Source organism: Phacochoerus africanus, chromosome 9 (assembly GCF_016906955.1).
Source record: "Phacochoerus africanus isolate WHEZ1 chromosome 9, ROS_Pafr_v1, whole genome shotgun sequence".
In the NCBI taxonomy this organism is placed as follows: Eukaryota; Metazoa; Chordata; class Mammalia; order Artiodactyla; family Suidae; genus Phacochoerus; species Phacochoerus africanus.
This window is the reverse complement of record NC_062552.1, coordinates 61,217,191-61,233,870: the sequence shown is the minus strand read 5'-3', so window position 1 is coordinate 61,233,870 and position 16,680 is coordinate 61,217,191. Positions and strand designations below refer to the sequence as shown.

At 47.9% G+C, this 16,680-nt stretch overlaps 1 protein-coding gene across 4 annotated transcripts in view; it reads left to right on the top strand.

The window, feature by feature from the left end:
* Positions 1-16,680, top strand: part of REC114 (REC114 meiotic recombination protein) — a 170,739-nt gene that overhangs the window by 13,476 nt on the left and 140,583 nt on the right. Inside the window, exon 1 of one of the 4 annotated variants that reach the window (XM_047797325.1) lies at positions 12-71. The exons of the other annotated variants lie outside the window; for them this stretch is intronic. Coding sequence (XP_047653281.1) covers positions 30-71 — 42 coding nt within the window. The 5' untranslated portion in view covers positions 12-29. Of the gene's footprint in view, positions 1-11; positions 72-16,680 lie in introns of those variants that run through there. 4 annotated transcript variants of the gene reach the window in all.

Below are 16,680 nucleotides of genomic sequence, written 5' to 3'. Positions count from 1 at the left end.
CAAAGCTCCCACATTTATGGGCACAGTGAATGCGGCGGATGTGGACAAAAGCAAGCACCCAGAAAGGAGAGGTGAGAAACCAGGGGAGAGGTATCAAGTAAGCCAGAAGAGGAGGAAAGTTCAAGAATGGCTTAGTCAATAGAGACCAGTGCTGCTAGGAAGTTGTGGAGAATGGCTGTGATGGAACCATGGGCTGTGTTGGTTGTAGCTGGTTACTGGCAAGATGGCCATGTCATTTAATATTTAAGCTGCGACACTTGGAGAAGATGCTGGGACAGCAGGGATACAGCGGGATTATTCCTGGCAAATTGGGAGACATGGTGACCCTGATTAGCAGTGACCTCTGAGAAAGTGGTCTCAGTGGATGATGGCCAAGGTGCCCAGGTTGTGTGGGTTGAAGATTCAAGACAGTGAGAGTAACAGACTGTTCTTTGTAGAAGTCTGGCCAGAAAAGTAAAGAGAGTTGCATCATAGGTGCAGGGAAACTAAGGCTGGAGGAGGGTTTATTTGCCTGTTGGATTTGTAGTCTTGAGGAATGTGTCTGTCTGGGGAGGAAGAGAACTCAGTAAAGAGGGAGAGATGGAAGATGCAAGACGTGGGCGGGATAATTAATCGAGAGGAGATCTAGGAGGAAGCAAGGTCAACAGTCTGTGCAGGACCCGAGTGTAGCCTGGAAGAGAAGGAAGGACAGTTGTGTTATGAGAGGCCAATAGAATAATGCATCACAAATGAGTAAGGAGTTGAGGTGTAGAGAGGGAATTTGAGGGAACTCAATCTAACTTCTCAAGAATGGTTGCTGAGAAGGAGGTGGGCAAATCCATATGGGGCAAAAAACCTCCCAAAGGAAAGGATAGGAAACCCTCACCCCCTTCCCTCTGGCAGTCAGCATGGTCAGATCCTCTCTGATGGAAAAGGATGGTTCTAAATGAGCTGTGCTGGTGGTGGATTGTCCAAGATTGTCCCTGATTGTCCAAGCTCAATCTGTGCCAAGGGCTAAGCTGGCAAGGTCCTGGCTGGTATATGTACAGGGATGGAAGCCTCTCCCATTCTAGGGGCTGTGTCATGTTGGGGGTCTTTGTCCATTTGACAACTACCTTAGAGATCTCTTACAGATCTGGACCAGTGAGGTCATTACTGTATTGATGGACAAAGATGCCAAGACTGTACAGATCCCACATTGGGGGTAGCAACAGGAGTCACAGCTAATCAGAGGCTCCCATGCTCTTGTCACCTGGCCTTGGAGGAAGCAGCCCTTTTGAGGAAGCCGTTGATGTGCTTGAGCAATTCAGGGTGCAGGACAAACCCGAGAGAGAGAGAGAGAGAGACTGTATTTCCTGTTACTTCAGATGGGCCAAAGTGGTTAATTAGAAATACTTATGAAATATTTATCTTACTTACATCCCAACTCGATAAAGCGGGTTCTTAAAGTAGAATGGTATACAGCCATTCAAAATGATACTGGAGGGACTTTCTGTTGTGGCTCAGCAGGTTAAGAACCCAACTATTATCCATGAGGATGAGAGTTTGATCCCTGGCTTTGCTCAGTGGGTTAAGGATCCAGTGTTGTCATGAGCTGTGGTGTAAGTTGCAGGTGTAGTTCAGATCTGGTGTGGCTGTGGCTGTGGGTGTGGCTGTGGCTGTGGCTGTGGTGTAGCCTGACAACTACAGCTCCGATTCGACCCCTAGCCTGGGAAATTCCATATGCCACAGATGTGGCCCTGAAAAAAAAGCCAAAAAAAAATGATATTGAAAAAAAATTTTTGATGAAATGAAAAGTCAGGATGTATTCACTGGAAAACTAGTATAAACATGACAATCCGATTTTTGAAAAGACTACATAATAGGTCTATATATGGACAGATATAAGATTGTAGTAATATATACCAGTTAGCAGTGTTTCTGGGTGGTGGGATGCAGAATCAAGGGTGTTTTTTTTTTTTTTTTTTTTTTACTTACGTTTATTTTCTAAATTTTCTATGATATGCTTGTATTGCCTTTTTTATTGTGGGAAGCTAACTCACACAGTTATTTTTTAAAAGGATTGCCAAGCAGTGGTGAGACCCCACCTGGGCCTAGGGGCCACCTGGGCCTAAGGACATTATCCATCGAGGGGCCAGTGGATGTGGTTGGGTGTACTCTCTCCAGCTGCCCTCAGTGGCTTCTCTTTCTGAGGGGGAAACAATCTGGCCAAATTTAGCAATGCACCTGGCCCAGTGCGGCTAGCTGTCACCCATGGGACACATCCAGGAAGAGCTGCCCTACATTCCCCATCTGGGGCTCCACAGACAGCCCACCACCCTTGAGCTGGCCTCTTCAATCCAGATGATATGAATCAAAGTTTCTCCCTCCTCTCGACCCTGCAGACACCTTTTCTGAGCCCATTTGTACCCAAGACCAATGGGAGAGAGGAGGACTTAGGAAAGCTGAAATTTCCAAGGGATTGATTCTTGGAAGGAATAGATGCAGTTTGCTGTGACTGTGACTCTGATCATGTGAACGCCATGTTTGCCACATGGTACAAGCTATGGGTGTACCAACACTAGTGGGCGGAGGAGAGAGGACACTGATAGAATCAGGTAGTTTCCACCACTCTCGGGGGAAAGGACACCTTGCCAGACCAGAACCCAGCCCTCAGAGGGAAAGGCCTTTCGGTTCTGGCCAGAGTCCTTGGTGAGTCCTCTTCAGCCATGAGCTGGATGGTGAGCAGGCTTGTCCTGGCTTAGGTTGTTGGTCCATCCTCCACATATCATCAGTGAGTCTGACACAGGAAAAGCCCTGGGGCAGGGGCTGGGCCCAGAGGCCTTGCTCCAGGTCAGCCCCACTGGAGAGGAACCTAATGAGCCTTCCTACCTGGTATATAGGAAGCCAAAATTGTAGTTGGTGGATGTGAGTGGGTCTCCACTGGGCCATGTGGAAAGGTTCCCTGCAGAAAGGGTTACCTGACCCTTTGCTTTTTCTGGACTCCTGAACTTCTGATCTTTGAATCAGATGTCACCACCTGCCCCGTGGGAAGCCTATTAGGCAGCCAGACCTCTGTTCATTGCAACAGGACCATCTCTCCCAGGAGGAGAGATTTTTGCTGAACAACGGGAGCAGTGAAATAGTCAGGTGATGAGGGAAGGGCCTCCCTGACCCACCTCCATGGCCATGTGAAGATTCAGTGCCATCTTTGGTACCCACTAGCTTGCTCTGAGCTTCCCCCAAAGACAGTGAAAGAAACAGATGGTTCATCTCTGACTCAGGATCGGCATTCCATAAATGTTTGCTGAATAAACAAATGAATGAGGGAGCGAATTAATCAATCACCTAATTTTGTAGGCACAGAGGCCTTATATGGATGGACTTGGAGATGGTCTCTTTTTGGAACGGGGGCCATGGATAAAAATACCTATAGTTGGCCAGGAGTTAAAAAGAAAGGCTAAGATGCCAAGGTTTGCAACTGTGATTCAAATTTTTCATGTATTAATCATTTGTACGTATTAGTCATGATACTTTAAAAAAAATCTTTCCTTGGCACTGGAACCAAAGATGATCAAGTCTGACCAAATCTAAGTCTAAGATAAGAAGACCGAGGTCCTGAAAGAGAAGGAAGGATCCAAAGCCACAAGGCTGGTGAAATGAAGGCATGAGTCTGGCCTCTTGGCTCCCACCCTCCATGCCCATGTGGTTGGGGCCTTCTGCTCTGGGCAGGGACGGGCGAGGTAGTTTCTCAAAGTAAATATTGATTGCACACCTACTAGATGCTGCCTACCTACTATGTGTCAAGCAGGTTGCTAGATACTGGTGGGACAGTGGTAACTAGGTAGTGCTTTGTCAAGAGAAGAGACAGGCAATTATGTTCAGGAAGGTGCCCCTGGCTATAGAAGCACAGACTTGGGGGGAAGGGTTGTGTGTGGGGACTTAGGGTGGGGAGCAGACACTCCTGTTAGAGTCTGTCCAGACGCATCCACCCAGGAGTCCTGTGCCTCTCTGTCTCCTGTTTCCTGGAATGCCCAGCTCCAGGAGCCCAGGCATCCAGATAAGAGTCACACCTCAGAGGCTAAGGGGACAGATAAGCAGGGCAGTCTGCTCAGATGGAGGGGGCCTCAGGCAGGGGTGTCAGGCTCTGGAGGGAGGCCCTGGGAAGAAAAGGACCTGCTGCCCTGTTTGAGGGGACATGGTGGGGGAGGCGATGCTCCCAGGCGGAGCCCTGAGTTCTAGGACCCTCTAAGTAGTGCCCCCCGCCCCATTCCCATGGAGTCAAACTGAGTTCTGCTCTCCAACTTCAAATCTGTCTTGTTTTTTGTTTTGTTTATTGGCTGTGACAGTGGTGACCACACTAAATCCTTAACCCACTGAGCCACCAGGCAACTCCAAATCTGTCTTGTTTTGAGGCCAAAGCTTCTCTAGGAGGTCCCAGACAACTCCTCATCTCCCTGCTCTCTTTTTCAACCTCTATCCTCCCATTTGCTGATTCTCCATCTTACTCACAACTCACCCCTCCTGCCTTATCATCTCACCCTGAGCCATTCCTTCCAGCCTTCTTCTTTTGGAAAGCTCTTGAAACTCAGTCTCTCCTGCAGAAGTTTGGAGGCAGAGGCTGAATGGAGAAAGAAGAATCCCCATGATCTTCCTCTTCCCAATTCCAGGAGGCTAATGAGGATGGGGCCTCTGTGTCAGTGTGGGCCCCACAGGACAAGGGAGGTGTGTTCATGATAGGTCACGGAGGAGAGGAAACCAACCAGGGACTATGCAACAGCCCCCTGAGGAACAGCAGGAAGCAGCTTCCACCCCTGAGCCCAAAGGAGCAAGTGGAAGGAGCAGTTCCTGGAACTTTGGGTGAGGAGCTCTCCAAGGATGGCCACCTGACAGAAGCTGTGGCCTCTCATAGAGGGACAGACCCCATCCACAGTGGCCTGGAAGGGAGGGTGCCATGGAACAAATACCGCAACCTACCCTCTGGTCTTCTGTGGTGCCTACCAATGGCCAAAACCAACCAGAGGGCAGAGGGCAAGGGAACCTATTGATACAGTTCAAAAGGTCAGTGTCTTGGTTATTCTATAACAGGTGAAGAAGTGCAGAGTGGATGTGAAAGGGCAAATTGAAGCTATCCAGCTCATCTGACAATGTGCAGGCTTCCGTGCTGTAATGTCATGTGGGTCATCTCATTTGATGACCATGACAACCCTCTGATGCCTGTATTATTATTATCATCCCCATTTTAGAGAGAAGGGATCTGGAGGTCAGACAAGTGAAGGAATTTACCCTAATCCTCAGGTAGTGGATGGATTTGAACTAAGGCAGCCTTACTCCAGGGTTATGGTTCTGTCTATGTCTTTGTTCAGAATCTGACTGTCTAAACCAATGCTATCTGATAGGCTTTTCTGCTGTGATGGGAATATTCTATATCCATGCTCTCCAGTACAGTGGCCACTAGCCATACATGGTTACTGAGTATGTGAACCATGGCTGGTGTGACTGATTGAGGACCTGAGTTTTAACTTCCATTTAACTTTCCTTTATTTTCGTTTAAATGACCCCATATGGCTACCCTGATGGACCACACAGATCTAGACCTTACCTTGTGGGTCTTCAGCTTCTCTTGTTACTCTGCAGCTTGCAAAACTTTGGGGGAGGGTGGATTGATTGCCAAAGTCATGTGACTGAAGGTTGAGGTAGACAGAGATTGAGAAAAGATGAGGGAGACATTCAGTTTCCCTCCCCCGTCTCAGGCTGAAGAAATTCAACAGATACGCACACACACCCCCTTAACCTGGGCAGGGACAGCCCTGGAGGTAGGAGGACTAGGGGCCAGCAAGATATTGTGGGGCAAGTCCTAAGTAAGGGAAAAGGGACAAAGACACTTGATCACCTTCCTCTTTTAGATGTGCTAGAGTAATCGGCTGGTAGGTCCACTACTCTGAGACTTCATTGCTGCTGCCACTTGGCCTGGGGCAGGACCCTGCGAGCACTTTTTCATGCTTCTTGATCAGGAGTTCTTAACTGGGCTACTAGGGTTCCATGCATTGCTCCAGGGGAGTCTCCAAAGTCCCTGAAATTGTGTACAAAACATCACAGACTTGCAGGAGAAGGTCCACAGATTTCATTGGATTCCCAAAGGCATCTGTGACATGCAGAAAGGTGCAGAGCCCCCATCCAAGTCTTTGGAGGAAGTGTGTCCTGCTTGCCTGCACATCCCTCGGGGCCCTCCTCCCCTCCTCTGGGTTTCTTCCACTGCTGTGGTTCTGTTGGCAGCCTGTCCCCAGAGCCAGCTGGGGCCATGTGCCTCTCTGTTCACCTGGACACAGCACCGTGCCTCTATCAACTGCCCTATTTAGGAGCTGCTGAACGGACTGCAGAAACCAGGGCTGCATCTGCCCCCTCCAGAGGTGGCTAGGCTTTGAGGTGGGGTGTGGGCAAAAGTGCTCTGAATATCTGGGCTTGCAGGAAGAAGCATGTGTCCTGGAGTGAGTCAAAAAAGACTTGCACTTCACCCTGGCTCTGTGTTGCCTTGATGAACTGATGAACCTCCCTAAAACTTTGTTTCCTCATCTATAAAATGGGGGTAATAATACCTCCCTTCAGGGGTGTTGTGAGGATTAACTGAGGTAATGGTTATAAAGCGCCAGGCACTCAGTAAATGTTAGCTGTTATCTGGCACAATTGGATCCAGACATTTTCTCTACAGTATCCCTGGCAGGAGGTTGTCCAGCTCTGCCTGGGGAGCAGATGCCTCCTGAGGTGGCCCAGCCCCCTTTGGACAGCTCTGACTGTGAGAAAGTCCTTGCGTTAGTCAGAAACTCTTGGAGTTGAAGTGACAGAAATTCACTGAAATGGTTCACCCAAAAAGGGAATTACTGGCCTAAGAAATTGGGAAGGGCAGAAATAGAGGTGACCTCCAGGGCTCTAGAGATCCAAAGAGTGTTGTCAGGACTTTCCTTCTCTCCCTCTTGGCTCTGTTTTTCCATGTGATTGGGGAAAGGTAGTCAACAACTGTCAGCATCTATTATCTCATCTTGGTGAACCAGAGGAGAGAGCTTCTTTCTGCCAGTGACCATGTATCAATTCCCACAGAAGGATTAAGACAAGCCAACCTTGGGTCACATGTCCATTCTGAGCCAATCACTGCAGGCAGTACCATGGACAGTTGTGATTGGCCAGGCCTTGTCACATGACCAGAGGGTACCCCGAGACAGTGTGCTTTGAATGGCAGCCATGTTGGAACCACGTGGAGCATAGGAATCCTGTTTCTAGAAGCCTGTGGAAAACCAGTGGCTAGTCACTACTCTTCTTCCTTACATCAGGCCAGATTCTTTGTCCCTCTGCCAGCTTTGAATGCAGTGCCAGCCTTAGCCCTGTCCTCTTGGCCCGCACAAGGCAAGGCTGCTCACTCAGCTGAGCCAGCCTCTCAGAGATATCAAGAGTCATCATGACCTCCCCAATCTTCTTTTCTCCAAGTGAGTTTGTTCTAGCACCTCCATCTCTGAATACAATGGCCTTCCAACCCCCATCCTCCTCCTCTCTTTGCGAAAGGCAGCAATCTGCTGGAAGACAATGGGAGCCAGATTTGAGCAGTATCTTTTGGAATGCTGTTGCAAATAATGGGGGCCTTAGCATCCCTTTGTGCTGATCACTAACTTGGTCTTTCCTTTAGCCACACAAAGGGAGTTGACTGGGGAGGAGGGACAAGGAAGCGGGGAGAATGTGGGTGAGTAAGAGAAGGATGAAGAGGAGGCAGGAGAAGAGAGGGAAGAGTGAGAGGAGGAAGGGAGGCAGAGGAAGTAGAAGGAAAGGAGGAGTATGGGGGGAAAACTTCAGTTCTCTAGAAGCTCTCAGGCTGGGAAGCACAACCAACTGTTTTAAAAGATACCCAGTTTGTGCAGCACAGACTATACATGCAGCAGGAGCTCACAGCTTGGATCCATCCTGCTAGCGAGTCAGGGGAGGCTTCCTGGAAGACGGGACCTTTGAAGGAAGAAAGATTGCAAAGTGGAGGCTGGCTCTCAGAGGAAGTGTAGAACTATCCCTGATTGCCCAACTGGGAGCAGGGGCCAGGATGGGAGGAGAAGGGACTTCTATTCTCATTTCCCCCCCTGCCTGCAGCCCCCATTGTTCTCCCATTCCCAGTTGGGCTGCTCTGCAGAGGTCACCCCTAGGCTAATGAGAAATCTTCCTGAAGTTTAAAAACCAATTAAGGAACAAACGGTTTCTGATTAGTTATTTCTCTTGATGTGAATCTTAATGAACCACCTCTTCTCCCCTCCCTACCTGCCAAGCACCCCTGGGGTTAACCAGCTTTTGGTTTGCCATGAAGAGCCCTCAGGGGTGTCTGGGAGGGCTAGAGAGGAAGGGGAGAGGGGCTAGGATGGGGTCCAAACAGCTTTCCACAGCACAGCCAGCCCGCGGGTCAGCCTGCATTTCCCCTAACATTTCAGGGTTCCACTGTGTCCTGAGGCGGGAGCTGCTCCTGGAGGGGAAGGGGTAAGGGACACAGAGAGACAGTGGAAAAGAGAGATGGTGAAACACAGCCTCAAACCTCTGCCAGTTCACAACAATCAAAGAGACTGAGCATGACATGTAAAAAGCTAGCCCATGACAAACGCTAGAAGTGCTCAGTGAAACTCCTGTGACTAAATGGGAAGTGCCAAGTTGCGAGGTGGCTCAGAGGTTGGGACAGGGCTGCAGGAGAGGGCGGGACTCAGTTCTATGGTGACGTGCTGAGCAGCTCTCAACAAGGGAGCTTCCCATCTTGGCTGCTTATCCTTTAGGAAATGGAGAGATGTAGAGATGCTGGCTATTGCTTAGCCTTCCTCTGGGACTCTTCTGACCATCCCATGAGAAAACACAATGGAAAGTTCAATGTATGCCAAGAGGAGACTGGGATAGGATAGCGAGGGTGCAGGACATGGCAGGGCACGTCTTTTCACTGCCCTGAACCCTCCCCAGGAGGACCCCCAGGACAACAGCTGTTGGACCCTATTTGGTTACATACCATCTGCTTTTCACAGGCAGAAAACTGAGACCAAAATATTCAGCTCTGCCTCCAGTATGGACAGGAGGGCCAGCTGCGGAGTCTTAGGGTCCTGCTCTCTCCATCCCCAAACAGACATCCTCTGGGGTCCTCCCCCAGGACTGAAAGCCCCTGGTGGGAGCTGAGACCCAGAGGGGCCATTCAGGAGCTTTGCTGAGCCTTGCTGTCCAGCCCCGTACTCCTGACCACTCCTTCTAGCTGAGCAGAAAAGCTCTTTCTTAAAAGGAGAGTAAAGCCCAGAGTGTCTGCTAGAGGAAGGAAAGGGGGAAGCACCTCTTGGGAAATGCTGACAAAAGAAATAAAGATGGATTTTCTGCAGGTTCCTCTTGCCTGTCTCCCTTCTCTTCACCCAGAGTACCTCTTTCTCCTTTTCTTCTCCTCCCTGCCTCTCTCCTTCCCATCCTTTCTTCACCCCCCAATCTGTGTTGGCTCTGAAGGGCCCCAGGCTGAGGAGTTCCTGAGGGATGTGACCAGGCTCCGGACTCAGGGAAAGCCCAGTGAGTTTCACAGTGATTCCCTGAAAGTCAGCCTGCTGCCCAGGTCAGAGGAAAGGCATCATTTCTGGCTCAGGCATCTGAGTGATGGCAAATTTAGAGCAGCCACCTCTAAGCCCAGCCCCTTTGGCTTCTGTTTTGGGTTCCAGGAGCCAGCCTGGCCCAGAAGATTGGCTTCTGACCAGGGCTCTGCAGCCCAGAACTGGGCCAGCTGTTGCAGGCCTGAGATTCCCGCGCTCTTGGCCCCGTGTCACCATCAAGCACCTGGACCCCTCTGGCTGGCTTCACTGCTCCACCTTTCTAAAACACGTTGGTGGTGTCCTCCTCATGCAGTGGGGATGGATAAAGGGATGGATTAGTCAGGTTTCTTGGTGGCAAGGGACAGAACCAGTTCATACTGACGTGGGCACAAAAAGGGACTTTATAAATGTGGTAGTCCTAGGCTGTCCCTTATGAGGAGCTAGCTGGGGTCAGGTATGGGATAGTGGCAAACACATCCCAACCAAAAGAAGGGTTGAACAGTCAACCTAGAGGGACAGGCATACCAGTGGACCTCAGAAACACTTGAACTCAAGTCTCAATCTCTGCTAGGAATCTGTCTTCCATGCATACCTCTATCCTTGTCTCTGATAGATCAGCTTCCTACATCTCCTGAGCTTCACCCCTCCCAACCTCAGCTTCCAGAGAAGAGAAATGGGCTCTTTATCTTGGTACCAGTTCCAAAAATCCCAGCAGAGTAGTCTGATTGGCTTGGCTTGGGTCCTCCTGCCCCTGGACCTCTCAACAATGGCCAGTGCCCAGGGTAACAAAATGGCAGCTCCCACAGAAACCTCATGGGTGGAAAGGGGGAAGGAGCAGTTTACCAGAGAAAGGTGCCCTCCTCAGAGATGAGAGGAGGAATAGAGAGACAAATCAGTAGGTAGCTACTTTACCTGCTCTCTCCACATGAGGACTGGGGAATATATATGCAGGTCCTATTATAGAAGTTTTGTGTCTCTCTCTCACCAGCTCTGGTTTGCTAAGGCCACAGACAGCTGGATCTATTTCCTTCTCTCCTTCATAACTCCTAACTGGTCATCTTGACTCATGGACTGCTCTCCCTTGTTACTGAAATGCTGGCCCTGGCATCCTCTCATCTCAGTCAGCTTTACTTAATTGTTGGGATAAAGTCCAAAAATAGAAGCCCAGGATTTGAAGTTCAATGTACCCGAGTTTGGATTAAGTGCCGCCATTTACTACCTGCTGAATCTTAGACCATTTCTATAAGGTCCTGATGGCTCACTTGTAGAATGGAAGAAGATGACAGTACCTAGTCAACAGGGCTATGGTATAAGTTATAAGAGACAGTGGATGGAATCTCTTGGCACTAGTAGGCACTCAGTAAGTGGTAGCCTGAAAAAAGCCATGCCAAGGTATACAGTCTTCTCAGCTCCTTTTTCTTTTTCTTTTTTTGTCTTTTTGCCATTTCTTTGGCTGCTCCCGCGGCATATGGAGTTTCCCAGGCTAGGGGTCCAATCGGAGCTGTAGCTGCCAGCCTACGCCAGAGCCACAGCAACTTGGGATCTGAGCCACGTCTGCGACCTACACCACAGCTCACGGCAACGCCGGATCGTTAACCCACTGAGCAAGGGCAGGGATCGAACCTGCAACCTCATGGTTCCTAGTCAGATTCGTTAACCACTGCGCCATGACAGGAACTCCTCTCAGCTCCTTTTTCAAACAGCAAGATCACTGTATCCGAGCAGGTGCTATTTGTGGCAGGAGGGGGAAGGGCGGTGGGGATTGTCTTCTGACCCCAGGTGCCCGGATGCAGACTGTGGGAAGGAACCTCAATCCCCCTCTCCAGCTAAGTCCACACATATCATGTTAGGCCAACTCTGGCGATCCCCCTGTTTCCTGGGAGAATGCCAAACCCATGGTGAAAGTCCTCAGGGCTGCCATTGGCCTCAGGAAAAAAGACTAATTCCCTAGAGCCTGTTCTGAAAGCAGAGTGTGGATCAGAGGAGAGGGACCTTGTGTGGGACCCTGGCCATATCTGTCCAGAGGAAGCTCCAGCTTCCAAATGTTTCAGGGCACAGGGAAAACCCTGAACACAGGTCCTGTGGAGCCACAGTCTGCATCTGTGTTCACATTGGCCTTGTGTATCAGCACGGGATGTCCCTTTTGAGGTGCTGGCTGTGGCCCAGTGTGGTAAACACATCCAAGCATCACCCCTCTTGTCTGGGCCAGCACCCCTGAGCTCCTGGCTGGTAAGCATAGTAGTAACAGGTGGGAGGATGCAGCAAAAAGGACCAAAGACGTGGGCACACACATACACCCACAGGCTGCCAGTCCTGTGTGCAAAGGGAACCAGATGGCCAGGACCAGAAGCCCTACCTGAAGCTCCCAGATGCCTAATTGAGAACTTATCATGTGCCAGGCTCTGGGCTAACATCTTCGCCTTCATGATTTCAGTGAATCCTTTCCCCAGCCTCAGACGTGATGTTAGTAGCCCTGTTTTACACACAAGAGAATAGAAGCTCAAGGGTTAAGTGACTTGCCCGAGGTCATCCAGAATGTGATGGAGCCAGCCTTCAGTCCCAGAGCTGTCTGATTTCAAAACCCTGTCATCCTGCTGTCTACCTGGTACTTCAACAGACACAGTCCAAAGCAGAGATTCAAAGGGGACCGAGGAGTCTCCAGTTAAAAGTGCTGGGTTCTTAGAGGGAGGCCTGGAGAGGACCAGCCTTGGAATCCCCTGGGGAAGTTGCTAAAAGTGCAAGTTCTTTGGTCCCATTCCCTCCTTCCATGCACCTGCTGCCTCCAGGTATTGAGTCAGTGGAGGCCTGGGAATATGCATTGGAGCAAGCTGCCTGACTCCCAACAAACTATCTTCCTTTCCCATTATAAAATCACAGTTCTGCTCATTGTAAGATCTTTGAATCCATGTGGGGCTCAGGACTCTGCATTTTTAATACATTCTCCAGGAGCGACCTATGCTCATTAAATTTTGGAAGCACTTGCTCGGGGGTTTGAACACATGGCCTTCCTTAGGTCAATCCCAGGGAGCTACACCAAGGACCCTGGGGACTCCATAGTCAGGAGCTTTTGAGGAGGGTGCTTCTTAGTCTCCAGTAGGCACCTAGGACCAGCGTCACGAGGAGGGTGGAGGGGCAGTGAGCTCTGCTCAGAGAAGGCAGGTGGACCAGGTGGCCCCTCCATGGGGGCTTTGGGGTGGGGTGGTGCATCAACAGCTTCTTCAAGAGCCCACCCTGCTTCTGCTTCTCTGCCCAGGACCCTCTCCCTGGGAAGCCTGGGGCTGCTCCTTGGATCCCTCCTCGCTGAGCTCCGCCCACACCATTCTGCTAGACTCACAAAGCACCTCTTCCAAGAATGTCCTCCCCTGGGTAATTGGACCCTCAGGCCATTGACATTTAAAGAAATGTTCTTGACCTTTCCAGCAGTTCTATAAAATCACAAAATAGAACTCTAAATATTACTGCAGACTCCTACTTGCTCAGACCCTGGCAGAGACTCATTTTCCAGGCCAACTCAAGAATGAGAGAAAATAGCAGAATTGCCAGCCCCCCCAAAAAGGGGGGGCTCTTCTCAAACATCTCCCTTTTGGTAATCATCCTATTAAGGACTCTATTCTCCGTAACAGGGCTCTGCCCTCCAGTACTACCAGGACCAGCCATGACCACAATTACTCAGCTCGCCATCATCACCTTAATTACATCATTCCATGAAATATGCGGGATTTATGCTCTTGAGTCTTCACAGTGTGAAAGGTCTGCTCATGGTTTAGATATTTGAGCCAGGGCCACTCCCCACTTCTCTTCTTCCGTCACTGGTATGGAACCAGATGAGACAATGAGCACGGAAGGACCATCTACCAGCCTTGGAGGGAGAAACAAGGGGAGAGAATGAATGTGTTAAAGCCATTTTGAGAAAATCAAGAAAATTTTGAAAATAGATTAGGTGTTAAGTCAGGACCATCCCTTACATTTAAGCTTGGGTTGACAGTACCAATTTAAATTATTTTTCCCATTTATTTCCAAAAAAAGTTTTGTCATCTAAAAAGGAGTCCACAGACTCCAGTCTCCAGGTCAAATTCAGCTCTTGGCCTGCTTTTATATGGCCCCTGAGCTAAAAATGGTTTTTACATTTTAAATAACAGCTTTGTTGAGATATAATTCACATACCATAAAGTTCACCTTCACAGAGTTTACAATTCAGTGGTTTTCAGTATATTCACAGAATTATACAACCATTACCATGATTTAATTCCGGAATATTTCATCACCCCAGAAAGAAATTCATACTCATTAGCAGTCATTTCTCATTCTCTTATCCCCCCAATCCCTGGCAGTAAGTACTCTACTTTCTGTCTCTGTGAATTTACCTCTTCTCAATATTTCATATAAATCAAATCACATAATATGTGACGTGTTCTACCTGAATTCCTTTACTTAGCATATTTTAAGTTTCCTTTATGTCGTAGTATTTTCCATTATATATAGTATGTATGAGTAATATTCCATTGTATTGATATAAATGTGATGTTACCTGATACCATTTTCCCACACCAACAACAAACAATTCTCAGGTACCTGTAGCTCAATTCCATTCTGATACTATCTGGAGTTAAAACAGACCCCACATTTTAAGAGCTCAATCCCACAAAATGTCCCCATTTCAGATGCCAGCCACAAACGGAGCTACTAACACTTCTGCCTGTCCAACTACAAATTCAGGAGCTGACCCGCCTCAGGTTTGACGATTCACCAGAACAGTTCTTATAACTCAGGGAAGCCTTTTACTTATGGAAGTAAAAGGAAGCCTTTTTACTTACTGGTTTATTATAAAGGATACAAATGAAGTCACATGGAAAACATACCCTGGGCAAGGTATAGGCAGAGATGCTCAGAGCTTCCATGCCCTCTCTAGGGGGCGCTGTCTTCCCAGCCTGTCAATGTATTCACCAACCCAGAAGCTCTCCGAATCTCCTAGTCGTGTTTACCATGCAATTTCCAGCTCCCTTCTGCTCCCAGGAAGTCAGGGAATGGAGTGGAAAGTTTTCACCCTCTAATCATGTGTTTGGTCTTTTTGGTGACCAGCCCCCATCCTGAAGCTAGCTGGAGATCCTTCCTGGGCATAAAGTCAGGTATGGTCCAAAAGAGCTCTAAAGAAGAACAAAAGACACTCCTATCACTTAGGACATACCAAGAGTTATAGGGGCTCTGTGCCAGGAACAGAAAACAAAGACCAAATGTATTTTTTTTTATCATACCACAATACGTCACATTTTGTTTATCCATTCATCGGCTGATGGACATTTGGATTTTTTTCCACTCTTTGGCTATTATAATATCCCTGTGAATAATCTTCACAAATTTTTCATGTGAACATATGTTTTCAGTTTTCTTCGGTATATACTGAGGAATACAATTGCTTGGTCACACTTCCCATTTTGAGGAACTGCCAGATGGTTTTCCAAAGAAGTTTTACCCCTTATATTCCCACCAGCAGTATATGATGGTTCCAATTTCTCCACATCCTTGTCAACACTTATTATTGTCTGTCTTATTTTAGCAATCCAAATGGCTATGAAGTGGTATGTCATTGTGGTTGGCTTTTACATTTTAAAGGGTTGTAAAAACAAACAAAAAAACAAAAAGAATATGGGATGGAGAGGACAAGCTACATGCAGTCTATTTGGTATCTGAATCTTTACAGAAAAGGTTTGCAAACCTTGGTCTGAAATGTTCTAAATTACCTACAGAGTTAATTATTTAATTAGGGAGTTTAAATCCAAATGATTTAACCTAAAGCTGAAAATTTTATTTAACTTTTTATCTTATGTAGTTTTATTAAAAATAGTCACAATTTTAGCATTCATTGTCTTTTCAGCTGCCATAGTTAAGAATCAGCACATCTAGATCTAACATATACAAATTGAAGAGGAGCATGAATTGTTTAATTTTGCAAAATGTTCCTCATTCGCCTGAGGAACGACGACTGCAAATCCTGTGCTAATTCAAGAGTGACTCCAGAACCATGAACTAGAATATGAAAAGAATTAAGAAAATGCTCCCTTGGCATGACTGGGGCAGATACTTCATTATGCAAGAACTTACTGCATTCATGCTCTCTAAGAGAAAGGATTTGACAAGTTAATTAATTTGTCTTCTCTCTACTTAAGTGCTTCTGCTGCTAAAATCCTACAGGCTCTTGGCAGTGGACACCTCTCCAACCTCAAGAGCAGCATAGTTCAGAGTCCTACTCAGTATTTGAATGCAGACCCTTTAGAGAGGCCCTGGGGCAAAAAGGGTAGATAAGCCATTCCCTGGGGCCTGCACTGTGTCAGTTCTTAGGACTGTGGGCCACTCGTGCCACACCTCAGTGCTGTGCTGTATCCAGAGTGCTTGAGGTGCCCGTGTGTTCCTTAATAAATTTATGTTCTGTGTGTTTGAAATGTATGTGAGCCTTTAAAGAACAGGGACTTGTTCAGCCCTGAAAGTAATACGCTACTGTTGTATTAGAAGATATTGAGGTATTATTATTCATTTTGTTAGGTGTGATAAGGGTATTACGGTAATTTTTTAAAGTCATCTGCTAACACAAGTATTTATGGATGAAATGAAATGATGTCTAGGATTCGTTTTATAATACTGCAGCAATAAAAATTGGGAAGATAAATGAAATAAGGTCGGCAAAGTATTAATAGTAATTGTTGAAACTGGGTGAGGATGTGAGGATTCATTTTACCGTTCCCTCTGCTTTTTATATGTTTGAAATCTTTCCTGATACAAAGTTAAAAATGATAAAATGAAGTGAAAAAGGACAGGAAGATTGTAGGCGAGGGGAGGGGGTACAGAGATGTTCCTGCGTCCTGCAGGGGTGGCGGTGGGGAGGCACATGCTTCTCCTGGAGAATGGGGGAGGGAGGGAGCAAGGACACCCTGAGGGGACCTTTACTAACAACCAGCTCCCAAAAATGGGTGTGCTAACACTTGAACCTGAAGTAAAGGACTAGATAAACCTTTCTAGGATTCCAGCTACATGTGCAACCAGCTGACTGGCAGTATGGCTACTTTGATGTGGAGAGTTCTGATCCTCCCTTCCACAAGGCAGGGTTTATTTAGGGTTAGGTCACTCCAGGAAGACTGGGAATTAGAAGAAGACCAAGTATGCC